Here is a 17,158-nt window from a genome sequence, read left to right as displayed (position 1 = left end):
AAGGCTGATGTGTTCATCAACCCAGAAGCTCTCCAAACCCCATTGTTTAATGTCTTCATGGCAGTCTGTTATGCAGACATGATTGATTAAATCATTGGCCCTTGGTCATTAACTACATCTTCAGTTCCCTCCCCTCCCTGTAGGTCAGGGGTGGGACTAAAAGTTCCAGTCCTCTAAACACACATAGGGGTGGGACTAAAAGTTCCAATCCTCTAAACACATAGTCCTCTGGCAACCAGTTTTTATCCTGACACTACCTAGTATCCCGCTAAGAGTCACTACAGTGATATAAACTCATGGGTGGTTGAAAGGGGCTTATTATGAAAAACAAAAGACATTTCTCTCACCCCTTTCACTTAGGAGCTCCATTTCAAGAATTGATAACAAAGACCGAATATGTATTTCTTATTATAGCATAATATCACAAATACTATAAGCAATGTGCCTGCTAATAAGTTGTCTATTATTTAAACATTCTCACTAATTGTGATATTACTTTCCGGTGAGGGAGGCAGTATGACATACTAGTTGGGAGCATGGATTCTAGAGTCAAGGAACCTGGACTATAAATCTGGCTTTACCATTTATTGGTTGTGTGACTTTGAGTAGGCAACTTAATTTCTCTGTGCCTCAGTTTTCTCACTTGTAAAATGAAAGTGATAATACCTACTTCACAAAGTTGTTATAAAGATTAATATTTGTAAAGTGTTTAGTGACTTGTACATAATAAGTACTATATGTTAAATAAATGAATCATGTCTTATTTTTCATATAAATTATAAATGTTTCAAAATCAGTAACTGTAACTTCTCCGTGTTATATATATCCTCATCACACCTAATGTTAACATGTAAATATAAGATATTTGATAATTATCAGAATAACTTTCTATTAAAAAAAAAGTGAAATGGAACACCAGAAAATCTACAAGTCAGGAATCTATGTGAGAATTTGTAAAAGCTGAGCCAGTTTAATTTATAGAAGGAGAAAAGGGTAATTTATGAATTTGAATATAGCAGTTACCTTTTTATTTTATCAAGGAATAAGAAGCTTTTAATCATTCTCAGGGTGAATCTAAATAGTTGTAATGTAAAAATCACTCTACCAATTCTCTTATTTCTGTTCTGTGGCAGAGAAATTTTTGTTGCCTCTTGGAGAGGAAGTAGAGAAGGGGAAATTGAGCCAATTTTTCTACTCTGACATAAATTCAATGAGGGTTCTATATAGATTTTCCACAGATGGAACACTTGAGTTCCATCAAAGATATACATATAGTCCCTTCCTCTGACCTTCAGCTTGTATCTTTAGTAGAGAAGTTAAGATAACTATTAAACTGAATAATAACAATTAAATCTCACTTGTCATTGGACTAGTTTAGAGTGTAATACTAAATGTCCTAAAAATTAAGAAGCTATTGTATTTTGGCATCGAATTTTATGACACTGTAGCAAATGCTTGCTAAGCTGAAGGGACATATCCGACTCCAAAAAAATTTTTTTGTAATGTCCTGTAGATTCTGTGCTGTTGTGGATTGTTACAAAGTTAGATTAAATGCATCTAAATGTAAAAAACAAAAAAACAAAAAAAAAAAACCTGAAAAAATGTTGATAGTGAATCGAGTTATTGTGAACAGATATTCAGTTTAGTAAATTACTTCTGCATCACATTTAGAACAGATCATCTTGAGTTCCCTGGTTCCTTTTAATATGATTTCTATAAATTCTCTATTTAGAAATGAATTTATCTGAATGGTGAATCCAAGGGAAAACCTTATACTGACTTTGTTCAACATCGCTCGGTGAAAAAGTTTGAAAAAGAATAATTCCTGTAGTTGCTAACCACTATGGTATATTAATTATATATCAATTTCGAAAAAATGATTCTGACTGTGAGAGAAGTGGTAGTCTGGCATGGGATGGGAACCCAGTAGGGATTAGTAGAGCATCTGTGTGCAGGGTGGCAATGAGCAACAGTGGAATTTGTTACATGTAGGGAGAATAGATTAAATAAGTAAGGATAATGAGAGCCAGATTTCTCACTATTAGAGAACGGAATTACAACTTTGGAAAGGAGAAAAACTAGAATTAACCCTATGGTATTAAACTGGAATTAGAGTGTCACTGTGAACTTTTGGGATGTGTGTTTGTATATGGATTTACAAATAAAAATGAATATAAATATGTGTGTATGTGAATGTATGTATTTCTGTATATATGTGTGTGTGCATGTGTATGTGTGAATGCACTGCCTGACTCTGCCTACTAAGTGATCTGGAGATCAGTGACATCCTAATAGCAGTGAGCCTACCTGATAGTTTAAATACCTTTCTCCATTAAAAAGAACCGGGCTTTCTTGGGGAAAGGATTCATTCCAGGACTAGGGCGGGGAAAGTACAAGATGAGCCTGGAATATCTTATGCCAGAAAGCAAAGAAGTGCTCAGAAAATGACAGGGATATGTCAAAAGGTTATAGAAGCCAAATTGAAAAGGCTTACCCTGGCCAACTCTGGGACAATTTGAGCAACTAAATAATGATAGTAAAAAACTACAACTCATTGAATCAGAGAGGAATCTTTGAGTTTGGATGGATGGATGGATGGATGGATGGATGGATGGATGGATGGATGGATGGATGGATAGATAAAAGAAAGTACACTGTGGAAAGAGTAATGGATTTTGAAAAATCACTGTTTGGCAAACATAACGGTAGTCAGTTCAACCAAGAAACATTAATGGATACTTAAATAGTTTATGGAGGAGTGATTCAGATTGATACTTGTACAACAATGTTTATGCTATCATTATTCATATTATTTAATAGGTGGAAACAACTCAAATGTCCAATATGAGATGAATAAGTAAACTAAATGTGGCATATATACATTCAGTGGAATATTACTCAGTCATAAAAGGAGTGAAATATAAAAAATGAAATTCTGATACATGCTGCAACATGGACGAACCTTGAAAACATTATGCTGAGTGAGATAAGCTAGACATAAAAGGACAAATATTGTATGATTCCACTTATATGAGATACCTAGAATATGCACATTCACAGAGACAGAAAGTAGAATAGAGATTACTAGGGGTTAGTAAGAGAGGGTAATGGAGAGTTATTTAATGGGTACAGAATTTTTTTGAGGGAAGATTAAAAATTCTGGAAATGGATAGTGGCAATGGTTGTACAACATTGTAAATGTACTTAATGCCACTAAATTTTACACTTAAAATAATTAGAATGGCAGATTTTGTAATGTGTATTTTATCACAAACTTTTTTTTAATTTAAAAGTTTGTTGAGGAATGGGATATTTACATAATCCCAAAGAATTCCTTTACAAAATACTTATTCATTACAAAGTGAAAAAGTATAATTTTAGAGTGGAAAAATCTGGCAAACACTACCATAACCAAGTGATCAAAGTTAACACAGCATTATTTTTGTGATATTCCTGCCAAAAGTGGATGACCTGAATCAGATCATGAGGTCACATTAGATAAATTCAAATGGAGAGACTTTGTGCAAACAGCTGGCCTAAAATCTTAAACAGTTTCAAGGTCACGATTAAGAAAAGACTGAAAAACTGTTCTAGATCAAAAGAGATAAAAGGAAACTGAGAACTAAATGCATTACACAATCCTGAATTGTTGGATCCTTTTTCTAGAAAGGACATTACTGGGACAAATATCAAAACTTAAATGGTGTCCGTGGATGAGAGCATAATAATGTAAAATGTTAGTTTCCTGATTTCTGTGCTGGTCCTATGGTTATGTAAGAGAATATCCTTGTTTATAAGGAAATACATGGTATCTGGGGAGGATGAGACATCATGTCAGTACTTTCAGCTGGTTAAGGAAAATAATATTCTTTGTACTGTTCTTGAAACTTTCTTGTAAATTTGAACTGATTTCGAAATAAAAGGATATTCACACAAATTGTAAGGGGAAAAAAGATAAACGAACCTAAATGAAGGTAGTGATTGCAGCCAGGAACTAGATCCCAAGACTAGGACTGTATTGGAAATCTAATTGTCAAGGAAATGGGAAACTTTTTCTATTCAGTAAGTTACAAAAACATTCAGACTCATTTCGAGCACATAAGTAGAGGATAATCTGAGTAAACTGTATAGCAATTATAATATGTAAACGTGGGAAAATCAGATTCTAGACAGGGACCTTGTAATTTTGGGTTTAGAATGTAAAAACAAAGGAAATGACCAAACTGAATATAAGAATATTTGCAGAACTCGGCCATTTTATTATGAAAGATTCATATGTTTCAATATCTTCCTGTTTTAGGTGATGCTGAACAGGATCTTGGTCCCCCTCCATCTGTAGATGAGGCAGCAAACACACTCATGACTCGTCTGGGTTTCCTCCTTGGAGAGAAAGTCACGGAAGTTCAGCCAGGTGACCAATACAACATGGAAGTACAGGACGAAAATCAGGTAAAGAGCTTGTAACCAACTTTGTGAAACATGAGATGAATCATCCTGTTAAACCAGGAAAGGAAAAATGTCACGGGGGGTGGCGGAGGAGGGGAGGTTGGATGGGTGGGTGGGTGGGGTGTGTGTGTGTGTGTGTGTGTGTGTGTGTGTGTAATCCCAATTGTCGAATGCCTTTTGAGGCTTGGAGATATCACTTAATTTTTCATAATTACTATTTTCTTCAGTTTGTGAAACATCTTTTAGTTTCATTCTTAGCTTTAAAAAGCCACTTTCAGGTATTGGTTCATTTATTGAACAAATGAGAAAATAAATCAGTAGATAAGTAAATAAGCCAACAAACAAAATTGACATGTATATGAGCACTGTACCCAGAAGTTGGAGAATACACATTGTTTCCAGAGGCACATGGGTCATGTACCATATTGATAACATGCTGAGCTATAGAGCAGATCTCAGCAAATTTCAAAAGATTCCAATTACTGTGACCATGGTAGAATTAATCAATTACAAAATGACTTAACAGAGCAATAGCTAAAAGATAAGTTAGAAAATGTTTGGATATTAACATACATCTAAATAGCCTTTGAATCAAAGAAGAAATTAGAAAATATTTTAAACTGAAACAATAAAAACATAATATAACAAAACATTATCTCTAGCCCTGCCTTTCCTGTAACTCCAGATCTGTATACAGAGCTGCCTACACCACCTTTCTACTTATATGTTAAATCTCAAATTTAACATGTGGAAATCTGAACCCTTGCATTTTTTCCCATAACCTGCTCCTGCTGCGGTGTTTTCTGTCTGAGCGGATGGTATCATCTACATGCTTAGGAGCCATTCTTGACTTTTCTGTCATATTCCATATTCACTCTTTCAGCGAATCATGTAGGCTATCTTCAAAATGTATGTTAATCCGATCCCTTCTCACAGTCTTCACTGCTACACCTAAGTCCAAGCCACTGTCATTTCTTGCCTGGGCTACAACAGCTACTAGAATGTAAGACTGGAAAGCCTGAAACTTTTGCCTCTTCTTTTTACTGCTGTGTCTATAATTAGTAGGTGCTCAGTAAGTATTTACTGTTTGGATAAATGGCCGCCTAATAGGTCTCTGCTTCCACTATCACCTCCTGTAGTCTGTGTACATGATAGCCATAGTGATCCTTGTAAAATGGGAATTTGATCCTTTCGCTTCTCTGCTTTCAGTCTTCCACTGTATTTCCATCAAATTTAGAATTAAATCTAAAATCCTTACCATGACCAGAAAGGCCCCACCTGGTCTGACCCCTTGCAAACCTCTCCTGCATCATTTCCTGCCCCTCGCCCTTTCACCTGCAGCTCTTCAGCAACACTGACCTCCGTGTCGTGCCTCAAGCACATAAAACGCTCATTCATACTGGAATGCTTTCCCATGTAACTCACTTCCTCACGTCATTGCTCTGGGATTGTTTGCTCTGTATCTCATAGAAGAATGTAGTGTCATGATGGCAAGGAGTGATGATTTTTTTAATCAGTTTACATTGTAACCATTTAAATCCTATTCCCTGTGAATAAAAAAATGGGATGATATGAGTTGAGGGCTTTTTAAATATTGATATAAATAAAACATTTATTTTACTTTTTATTTCTTGAGGTTCATGTTAAATGTGTCTGCTCTATAAAATGACTTAGCTAACATGACATTTTAGTCTATTTGCTGAGGACCCAGTTGTTTCTAAAAAGCTACATTTCTTCAGGTGCTAAAATTTGTACTTTGTTGTTTCTGAGATGCTTCACGTCACAGCATGTTGCAGTGATTTCTGAATAAAGTCACAAGTCCATGGAGCACGCCTTACTTGTGTATTTACTGAATAATATAGTCTGAAATAAATAAATGAGTCGCATTATTGATTTAATGTACTTCAAGCGATGTAGTATAATAGAATAGACACCAAACCAGGAGGTAGAAAACTTGTATTCTGGTTCCAACTCTACCACCTACTATTTTGTAAATTTGGACGTGTCACTTAACATTTCCAAGCTTTAGATTTTTCATAGGTAATAATAACTGACATTTATTAAATGCTTACTGTGTACTAATCATTGTACTAATTGCTTTATTTGCACTATTTCGTTTAAGCTTTCTTACAACCCAGTGTGGTAGGGTCTATTTATATTCCAATTTTTAGATTAAAAAGGTGAAAACACGAGAATTCCAGTCAAGATAGAGAAGTAGGTACATGCTGCGCTTGCCTTTTCTCACAACCACATCAAAATTACAACTAAACTACAGAGCAGCCATCATTAAAACCACCTGAATGTTAGTTCAACAGAAGTCTTTCAACTGAGGACATATAGAAGAAGCCATCTCGAGACAAAAAAGGGAAACACACTGCCAAAATGATTTAATAGTATTTAAATCCAGGCAGTCTACTTTCACAACCTATGTCCTTAACAGCTACACCATGGTGTTCCATTGTAATATGAAATAATAACACCTGACAGGATTATCGTGAAGATCAAGTTAAATCATGAATATGAAAACACCTTGTAAGGCATAAAATGCCATATATATAAAAGGTATAAAATAATATGCACTATAATTAGTATATAAATATTTGTGAAGACTATATGATTTAAGGAAAATTTATAGCTCATGCTTACAGCAGTTTCATTTTCACATTTCTTAAATGAGAAAAATAATATTATGTCTCATACTTGGTTGATAAGTAAATGAAATAACATATTAAAATTTTTTTAATTGTAAAGTATTAAATGTAAAGTATTAATAATGAAGCTTAATGTTAGCTTTCTTAGAATATAATAAACCATAAAACTACCTTAGAACCACAGAAGTAAGTGACTAAATTGATCATCAGAATATCTACTCTTGGGAAGACTACTAAGAACTAGGAGGTTATGTTCATTTGGTGACCTTCTGAGCTAAACAGAATAATAACAAAGATAGATTGCTTTGTTTAGGAAGACCCTATAGTAATGGTATCCTTGGTACTAATAACGACAGAGTCCAGCACAGGCAAGTCAGCATATATCATTTTTCTGCAAAAACTAAATACTGAAAATGATACTCAGTTGATCGCTGTATTTTCTTCTCTCAGTAGTTTCTGAGGTATTAGGATGTGCCTTATGAATTCCATCATTAGGTTCTTCTGTATTTGTAGGACCTTTAAGAGATCCAGATTGAGAGTTTTGGATCCTTCTGGAGAACACTAAGAACAGTGTGGAAACCACTGAAAGGTTTTGGAAGTGGATAATGTCTTTCTGCCTAAGAGGTTTCTATGTCTTCAACTGGCTTCCCTAAATAAATGTAAAGCCTGCCTTTTAATTCATAAGCCATGAACAATTTTCTGCTCTTGACTTGACCTTTAAGCTTTGCTTTTATAGCTAAAGTTTTTAAAGACAAATTCTGTGATATATGCTATATTTTGCAGAAAATAACTTAGTAAAAATAGTGTCATTTGAGCTTACCCTTCCAATTGGCTATATTAATGCATATAATACATTTTCTTTTCTCAAAGAACAGACTGCAAATCTCGTCTAAAAACGGAAATGAGGAAATGAGTTGTTGTAGAAGTAATAGATCCATACCAAAGTGAAACTTTTTCAATGTGGGATGACTACAGGTGTAGCTATGTAAAAGACCCTAGTATAGTTCATTTCATTACCTGCATGTTTCTTACACTGAGAATGAAAAGGTTAAAAATTGCCATGCCAAAGTCTAACTAGAGAGGTTTCTGATTTAGTAAGTCTGGGGTGGAGCTCAGTATGTCCGTTTTGTAGGGGAGCCTGTTTGTTTTTTGTCATTCCACAGGTGATTGTACTGCATGCCTCGTTAAAAACCATTGCTCAGTATCATTTTATTAAAAAAAAAAAAAAAAAGGAGATACAAAGAAATCGAAACTCCTCCCTGCTCTGGAGGAAAATTATGTAATTGAAGAGAAATGGCATAGATTTGATGGCTTACATAAGAAAAATCAGTTCCTGATATTATTAATATGATTGAAAAGATTTATTTGTTTACAGGATTCTGAGAATGTCACTTGTGCTTGGTTGAGCTGAATGTACATTTTATGACCTGATTATAGCATTTAAATTAAAAATCAAAACCTGGATTCAACACAGATGATTAAATACAAGGGCTTGCATCTAGAAATCTTTTTAGGATGAGTCAAAGAGCCTTAATAGTCTCATATTTAGTGATCAACATGTTTTCCAATCACGTATTAAATATAAATCTTCAATTTTAGCAGAGAGAATATGAAGAAAGACTTTGTATTTAAAGAAGTTGAAAGGCTTCTGCTTCTTTTAAGAATTAAAGATGTCAAATTTATCATTAGTCATCCATGTGATTTTGTCATTGATCACTTATTTTGAAAAGGATAAAATTTCTTATAGTTTTTGAAAAAAATACGTTTATTCGTTATTTCAGTAATTTGAATAGAAAGAACTAAAGAAAAATGAATTGTCATTACATTCAGTAAACCAGAATATATTACCACCAATCATTTTGGTGATTATTCCTTCCCATCAGAAACTTAAAAAGGAGGTAACTTCAGTGTAAGAATTATTCCGGATACAAAGTGATCTTAGTCTGTAATTAGTTTCTACAGAGAAATTTAATTTTGTATGAAATTAATATTGTTTGATTTGTTTTATTATACTTTTAGAATAAGGCATTTTCTCTGTATTCATTTATTATCTCCGGCAGCTACTTATGTATCAAAAAAGTTCTAGTTGTTTGCATCAATAACCTTATTTTTATTTCTCTTCAGCTGGAGATATATATTTTTTTCCTATCTGAAGGAAATTCTTAACAAGACAATATTCAAGACTTCATAAGTTTTACTGATTGGAAATAGCAAGGACAACTGGTGCTTAATTTTAAAAATTATTCTGCTAATTCATTGCAGTGATAACGAATACTTGCCACTGGAAATTTTCTAGGCAGAAAAATTGGCCATAGTCTCTGCTCATGTTAAGTTTATTAAGTTTCACCTTAATTGTGGAATGCAGAATCGCTTATCCTAGAAAGCAAAAATAAATAGAACCTAATAGATGTAAAAGCTGTGCATGTAGATTTTCTTCTTTTTCTCATCAAAGCTTATATTTTACCATTAGATATATTTTACTTTAACAGCTGATCAGTTTGTCTTATTTATTTTTCGTTCTGATTTTTCAGACCTCAGCAATCACTCAGCGGATAAGTCCCTGTTCCACCTTGACTAGCAGCACTGCCTCTCCGCCAGCCAGTAGCCCCTGCTCCACCCTCCCACCAGTCAGTACAAATGCAACTGCCAAGGACTGCAGCTACGGGGCTGTCACTAGTCCAACCTCCACCCTCGAAAGCAGAGATAGTGGCATCATTGGTGAGTTGGTTTTTATATTAATCATTTCGTGTCTTCTTTTTTTTTTTTAATTATTGCCCCAGGTTAAGGTTTTCAAAAAAAAATCTGATTTTGAATTGTTGAAATGTATATATAAAATGTGTTCTCTTTATAATGATGCTGGAGAGAGAAACAGCGGTAAACAAAATGAAAGCTATCCCTCTCCGCGTAGCCACTCTTTTAAAGGCATTACCTGAGAAAAAGAGTGGTGGATAGAAAAAAATTTTTTTCTACTTCTTTCTGTAAATTCATGTCTGTAAATACCAATAGAAGTGGTTCAGAAAAAGTTCCTTTCTTACTGAGCTGGTGGCATTCATGGAGATTCTCAGTTCTTCTTACACTTATTGCCTATTGTATACTTGTTAAGGGGAATTAGTCAGTCACATGGAGATGAGTGAAGTTTTGGGAAATCAAACTTTTTCTAAGGAAAAAAGGGCAAGGCCTACTCCCGGCTTCACTTTTGAAAAACAAATGAACCATGTAATAATAGGTTTGGTTTATGCAAAGAGTACAGTGTTAGTGCAGAGTTACACCAGTACTCTTTCACACTGGGAAAACTAACTGCCCTCCTTGTCTTTGCTTTTAAATACCATGACCATAAAAGCCCTTCCTTATTATAAAATTTAGCATTTGAATAATAAGAAAGGGTCCACAGACCACTGAATAATTCTTTCTTTGTACCACAGATTAAGTCAAAGTTTCTCAAATCTTTCTACCACCAATCAGGACTTTTATAATTTTTGTTGATCTTATACTTTTGAAAGACATTTTAACATTATTCATTTTCAATAGTTTATTTCTCATTTTTAATTTATCAAACAAATATATCTCCACCAAAGCTTCTATTCAAAATGAATTAACTGGCTCTCTCACCGTTGATACAATTCCAGCTTACAGTAGCGTGATATTTTAGTTACAGTAAGTTTACAGTAGTGTGATATTTTAGTTAACTAGTTACTAGTAAACATTATTATTTATAAATAATTTGAAATATTGAAAATAGTAAAACCCATTACGACCTTCACAGACCTTTAAAGAAGTTCTGTTTTAATGTTTGGAGCCTACTGAATGTGCTCATGGTTTATCTGAAAATAGGGGATATATTTCTAGGCTAAGACCATACAGATATAAGCAAATCTTAGCCAACTCTGATTTGGGACTTAATGATAAAAACTTCTGCAGGGACACAACTCAGAAAAAATCGTGAAAGGCAAGGGGTTAAATAACAGATATATTTTACATGTAGACAAGTCCTTTGGGAAATAGGAGTTTCCATTTTCTGGCTTTCATTATACTGACCCTGGCACTTGTGTGAGATCCAAGCTTCTAGCTAAGAATTACAAAGCCAGCTGAATCACCACACCTTCACACCAAATGAAGTTACATTTCAGTCAGATTTTACTAAAAAATGTTTATATTTTAAAGTAATGAGACAATTTCCAGAAATTAGGATAAGAAGAATACATCTGTTAAAAAAGACTACATATAGACATATACACACATAATATAAATACTGTACACACACACACACACATACATATGTATATATATATATCTCACTAAACACATTTAGAAATTAAAATTATAAAATATGCTATGGAATCCATAAAAATCTCATCGGGGAAGGTGCAACATTGAGTTTGGTGGCAAAAATTTTGGAACCATTGGACTATTTTTGACTGAAAGACTGAATATATGAAATGAATTTTTAATAAAAGTGAGTGATTTTAACCATATACCAAAATAATATAACTTAATATGACTTGAACATTTGAGTTAGCTTCAAGCATTTCTAGCCCATGGTTCCCAAAATTTTCACCAACAGGATGACCTTAGCACAGATTCCTTAGAAAACAGATCCTGAGACAGAAGGTTACATGATACCACTTTATTAAGGAAGTGTAACCCAGGGAAGCAAGAGCGAATGAATGGAGGAGAGAGGCAACAAAGGAGAGAGAGCAAAGATAAGGAAAGGAATTACGTGGTCCTGCTGAAAGTCTTAGGCAAGACCACGTTTCTGAGCTGTGGAAGGAAGGTGGGATTAGAAGGGGATTTTCCTGCCAGTTCCCTTCTCATATTGATGTGTTAGCCCTAATATGGCATTGTTTTCCCCACTCTTAAATTGTGTAAATCTAGGAGCCTGCCTCCGATGTCTCAGTGGCATCAAAGAAGTCCATGGACAGAGGAGGGAAGCTGTATGCAGCAGCGCACAAGGCACTGGTTCACTGTGCCCATGACCAACACAAAAGACTAGGAGCGACCAGCAAGGATGTTAGTAACAGGGCCCCAGCTTCAGTCCAAGCGAATGGTTCGCAGCATTGCTAGGACCATGGCAGCCAGATTACAGGCAGCAAATCCAGTAAAATTCAACCCTTGCACCACATAGATCTCATAATATTCTTTTTTAGCATCTAGTGTCATCCATGATGCTATGATACTCTCAGTTCTTTTCTGAGAGGAGAGGCCCATGAGGCAGCACTTCATTCTCAGATGCAAGGAGGACATATCATAAAGAGCAGCAAGTCTGGAAGGCAACCAGGTGTCTTCTTTTGTAATTCATCTTCTTCCCGTGTTACTACAGAGTCCAGAACTCTTTAAATTTCGAGTGAAAACCACACTAAAAGAATCATGGAAATTACCTCATGAACTTAGATTTCTTCTTTTAACAATAGGTATATTAAATATAAGAAGAGACTGTGAACTAACATATAAAAACTCCCCTGGAATAACATTTTATTCTTGTTCTATAATTATTGCTAAAATTTTTATAATCTAGATTTTAATGTGTTGAATCCTTCCATTTCTGGGGTTGATGAAAATTTTCCTGTTTATAATTAGTGATAAGACTAGATAAAATTCTAGAAGCCCTTTCAGTTTTGGTTTAATTTCATGAAAGGACTTGCATAGGCTTATAGCTGTAGTCAGCTGTACAAACAAAAACGCCCTGTATTACTTCCATATTTGGACAGATTCTTTCTCCTCTATTAGCTTCTACTTAGGGACTGTTACTTTTTTCTAATTCTTTGTTACATGGAAAGGGCCAGGAAATAAATTTAAATGAGGGAAAATATAGGATAAAAAGAATATAAAGATCTTTTTGAGACTTCTGGCACTCCAGCAGTTCACGAAAATTATATAAATTCCCTTTTGATGAAATTATGAAATTTTTAGCATTGATAGGCCCCTGTTGTAGGTCTTTTAGCACTGATGTATAAATGTTTGGTTCATTTAAATAGAGTTGTTAAGGTAAACATGAGACGGATGTGAGAGAAAATATGTGATAGTTATATTTTGGTTTCAATTATTTAAACTTCATGGTAGAAATGAAATGATTATCAATTACTTTTTTAAAATAATGTTACTAATGCTATCATTATTTAGTCTTGAATTTGGGTAGTAGTAAACATTAGGTGTTGTTTTTTTTTAATTCATTTTATTCTTTTTTTTTTTCTTCAGCTACATTGACAAGCTATTCTGAAAATGTGGAACGCACGAAATATGTTGGAGAAAGCAGTAAAGAATTAGGATCTGGAGGAAACCTGAAACCTTGGCAGTCTCAAAAATCTAGCATGGATTCCTGTTTGTATCGGGTTGATGAAAACATGACAGCTTCCACCTATAGCCTGAATAAGATCCCAGAGAGGAATTTGGAAACGGTTTTGTCTCAATCGGTACAGTCTATTCCACTGTATCTTATGCCACGACCAAATTCAGTAGCAGGTAAGGTGGGTTTTTTTTTAATGGTCATTTTACTGCAGTATATATCTTTATTGAAATGAAACTAAGTTCTGCTCTAACAGTATTTAAATCTTCTTTGATCAAGCTACCCTTTTATGTTTCGGTAGTATACCTGTACTTATCTTTTTGATCCCAGGGGAAGACTTGTGTTCCTCAAGTGGTTGTTTAGTTCTGTTCCTAAAATACATACAAACACACATAAAATCAGAAACAGAACCTAGAAAGTATATTGTTGAAATACTAAAAATCTTTTTTTCTCACATCAGAAGTCTTTGAAAGGATTTCAGTTTGAGATTTAAGTTTTTAAAAACCTTAGTTTTAAAAAACATTATTAAATTAAAGTGTATTTCAGTAGAATTTGTATTATCAGAAATGATATACCCATAGTTTGAGGGAGTGGCAGGCAGGCAAGAATTCAGCTTCCCCATTCTGAGAGCTCGATATTTTCATGATACCTTGGCCCTTATTAAAGAACCACCAGGTACCTACATTGCTAAAGGACAAGTCAAACACCACTAGCAGTCTCTGTCATAAAGGAATGGTACAGAAGTTTAAGTGGCTAGAATATGGAGCCATTATTCTCTAGCAGCTCTTTGGAATTTTAGTCAAGGGATAATTTTTATACAGCTAAGTTGCTATTTAATAATTCAGACCAGGAGCTTTTGCAGAATAGTTGGGCATTCTGGCATTTCCAAAATTCATCATCATCTGAACTTTGTCTATACTACAAAATCAAAGTTATGCTTGTCTTACTTGCCTGGATATGTTTATCTCACTGACACAAGATGATGAAACACCGTAGTCAAGAGCTCATATTTCTCAGATGTAATTATTTATGTTATGCAAGTGATAGCGTAATGCTTCTTGCCCTTCTCATTTCCTTTTTGTACCTTTTCTAAACCATTATTCTTTGTTCCATCCTCTGAGAGACCATCAGTGTCTGTCATCAGATGTGATTATGGGGAGAATGAATGGTTCATCTGGAAGATCAGTAACTCAGAAGATTTTATTAATTTTTCAAGATTATTTGCTTTTATATAATGATAGAAAATTTTCTCTTTTTTTTAAATATGTTGATCCTTAACCATGATGTCATATTAGGATCCTAGAATGTTATAACTTATGAGAAAGTGCTAGACGAATTCAATCTGTCCCGAAGAGAAGGATTTAAATCCTTGCTTATATAAAAACAGGGAAATACAGCTACCTACATTAATGGTACATCCAGTTTACTTCACAGCTAAGCTGCAGTGATTCCTAAGAAAATTCTGGCTCTAGAAGACGGAGGTACAAGCTTCTTTTGTCCTCTTTTTAGTTTACTGAAGAGATTAAAACCTACGTTGTCCTTCTTGAGCATAATAGTTTGTAGAGATTTATTATTTTACCCAATACACATTCTAATCTTAGGGTTTACAGAGAGTTGTCCAGAACTAGTTAGCCAGTTATGATTCTTCCCTCACTGTCTCTCAAGCTTTCTAACACTATTGCTTTTCAGAAATTGGCAGAAGTATTAATAAGTTACCAGTTATTTCTCTAACTAATAAATATTGAAGAAATTGACTGTATAACTCTATTGCAGAAAATAGAACCCAGGTTTCTATACCAGGTATTTTAATCACAGGTAAACATATCGTTTGAAATATGTTTTAAAAAAAAAAAAAAAAAACTTTACAAAGCAAGCAGTATTTTATCAGGCAATGTATCAGGATACATTCTTTCATTACATGGGTTGTAAGATTTTAGTTTATTTAGAATTTTATCTTGTTAAGAGCTGATGTTCTAGTTACTTAAAAAATCTTTTAAATTGTGGTCAGCTGTTAGAGAATTATCATCCAATTTGTAATTTGGGGGCTTCTAAACTACCTCTCATGGCATAGTTTTTGCTCTTGCCATTTAGCAACTTTACTGGTTACAGGCATCAACATAACTGTGGCTGTAGTTGTACGTCAGTATGTTTTTGCATATCCGTTGGAACAGTGATTGAAGCAAATATTAAAATAAGAATTTTATGGAGAATTACAGGAGGAAATTCTAATTGACACCCATTGTTGTTTTTGTAACATACTCACTCACTTTTGTAACATACTCACAATATGATAAGTGCTATAATACAGTAATTTATAAAATACTGTAGGAACACGGAGGAGGAAGCATCTAAGTGCAAAGGGGCTGAGTAGAGTAGAGAGGAATAGAAGACGTCATAGAGAAGGATGAATAAGAAATCACAAGAAGGACTAACAGAAAAAAAGGAAGGAGGCACATTATTGGTATTTCTGTGTGAGAAGAACTTGGGGTACGTGGAAGAAGTGGTAGCAAATGATGTTGAAAGGTGATACCGAGGACTTTATGTACTCAGACAGTAAGTGCTGGGTTTATTTTGTTGATACTGAGGAGTATAAGCAGGAGCCATATTAAATTTACAGTTTAGAAAAATGACTACTTGTGTACATATCTATATACACAGGTAGGTAGGTAGATAAGTAGGTAGGCAGGTAGATAGATGGATAGATAGAAAGATCAATCGATCTATATAGGATAGACTGAAGAAGGAAAGCCATGAGTTAGAGAAAATAGTTAAAAGCTCTGGTATTTTGCAAAATTAAAGGTAACGAATTGCCAAGTCAAAAGCTTTATCAGCATAGTTGAGAAGGGGTCTAAGAGATTTTCCTCTCCACCTCTCTCCTACGGTTAATATTACGTATGATTCTTTAAAATATATATTCACATTATATATCTATATATGATTATAATACATATGAGACATGAGGTGAAAAAAACAATAGAATTTATACAAGAGAAATGAAAGCATATGTTCTTGTAAAAATGTATACAAATATTGTAGCAGATTTATTTGTAATAGCCAAAAACTGTGAACATCCCAAATGCCCATCAATAGGAAAATTGATAAACAAATTATAGTATATCCTTGCAATTGATACCACCCAGCCACAAATAGAAATGAACTATTGGTACTACAACAACATGTATAAATCGCAAAATAGATGCTTAGTGAAAGAAGCCATATTTTAAAAGTACATACTATGATTTCATTTATATAAAATCCCCAAAAATGCAAGCAAATCTCTAGACACAGAATGCCTCTCTTGTTAACTGTCTGCATGTGCAGGTATCACCTAGCCTTCTTTGTATTACTCTGTGGGAATTGGGGCTCAGAGAACTGGCACAAATGTTGATACCCTGGCTACTGCTCTTCCTCTGAGTAACAGTCTTTCATCTCTGACCTAGATGTCTCATGTCTTCTTGAAGTATTCCAGCTTGTTAGCTTAGAAGGATAAAATATCAGATCTTTCAAAGTTCTTAACAATGAGATACCACTGTACCCATACTCACAAAATTAAAAGAATGCTGAATGTTAGTGAGGATGTGATGCAGTTGAAATTGTCATACATTGCTGATGGGGTTATAATAAGATCGTTACTCCCACTACCAATAAATTGTAAAGCTGCCGGCAAGATGCGTTAAAGGTGCGTAAGGCTATGTGCGCATGTTACCTAACACCTAGCAGTTTTACTCCCACATAGAATGCCCATCAAAAAGAAGTCCTCGGATTCACCAAAAGACAAATA

General features: G+C 34.3%; 1 protein-coding gene across 1 annotated transcript in view; it reads left to right on the top strand.

The window, feature by feature from the left end:
* Positions 1 to 17,158, top strand: part of TANC2 (tetratricopeptide repeat, ankyrin repeat and coiled-coil containing 2) — a 264,506-nt gene that overhangs the window by 127,136 nt on the left and 120,212 nt on the right. Inside the window, exons 4-6 of the mRNA XM_011368557.2 lie at positions 4,301 to 4,449; positions 9,629 to 9,815; positions 13,290 to 13,553. Coding sequence (XP_011366859.1) covers positions 4,301 to 4,449; positions 9,629 to 9,815; positions 13,290 to 13,553 — 600 coding nt within the window. The remainder of the gene's footprint in view (positions 1 to 4,300; positions 4,450 to 9,628; positions 9,816 to 13,289; positions 13,554 to 17,158) is intronic.

Source organism: Pteropus vampyrus, unplaced genomic scaffold (genome assembly GCF_000151845.1).
Source record: "Pteropus vampyrus isolate Shadow unplaced genomic scaffold, Pvam_2.0 Scaffold143, whole genome shotgun sequence".
Taxonomy (NCBI): domain Eukaryota; kingdom Metazoa; phylum Chordata; class Mammalia; order Chiroptera; family Pteropodidae; genus Pteropus; species Pteropus vampyrus.
The sequence above is the reverse complement of the archived record's forward strand: the minus strand, read 5'-3'. Positions and strand labels throughout refer to the sequence as shown.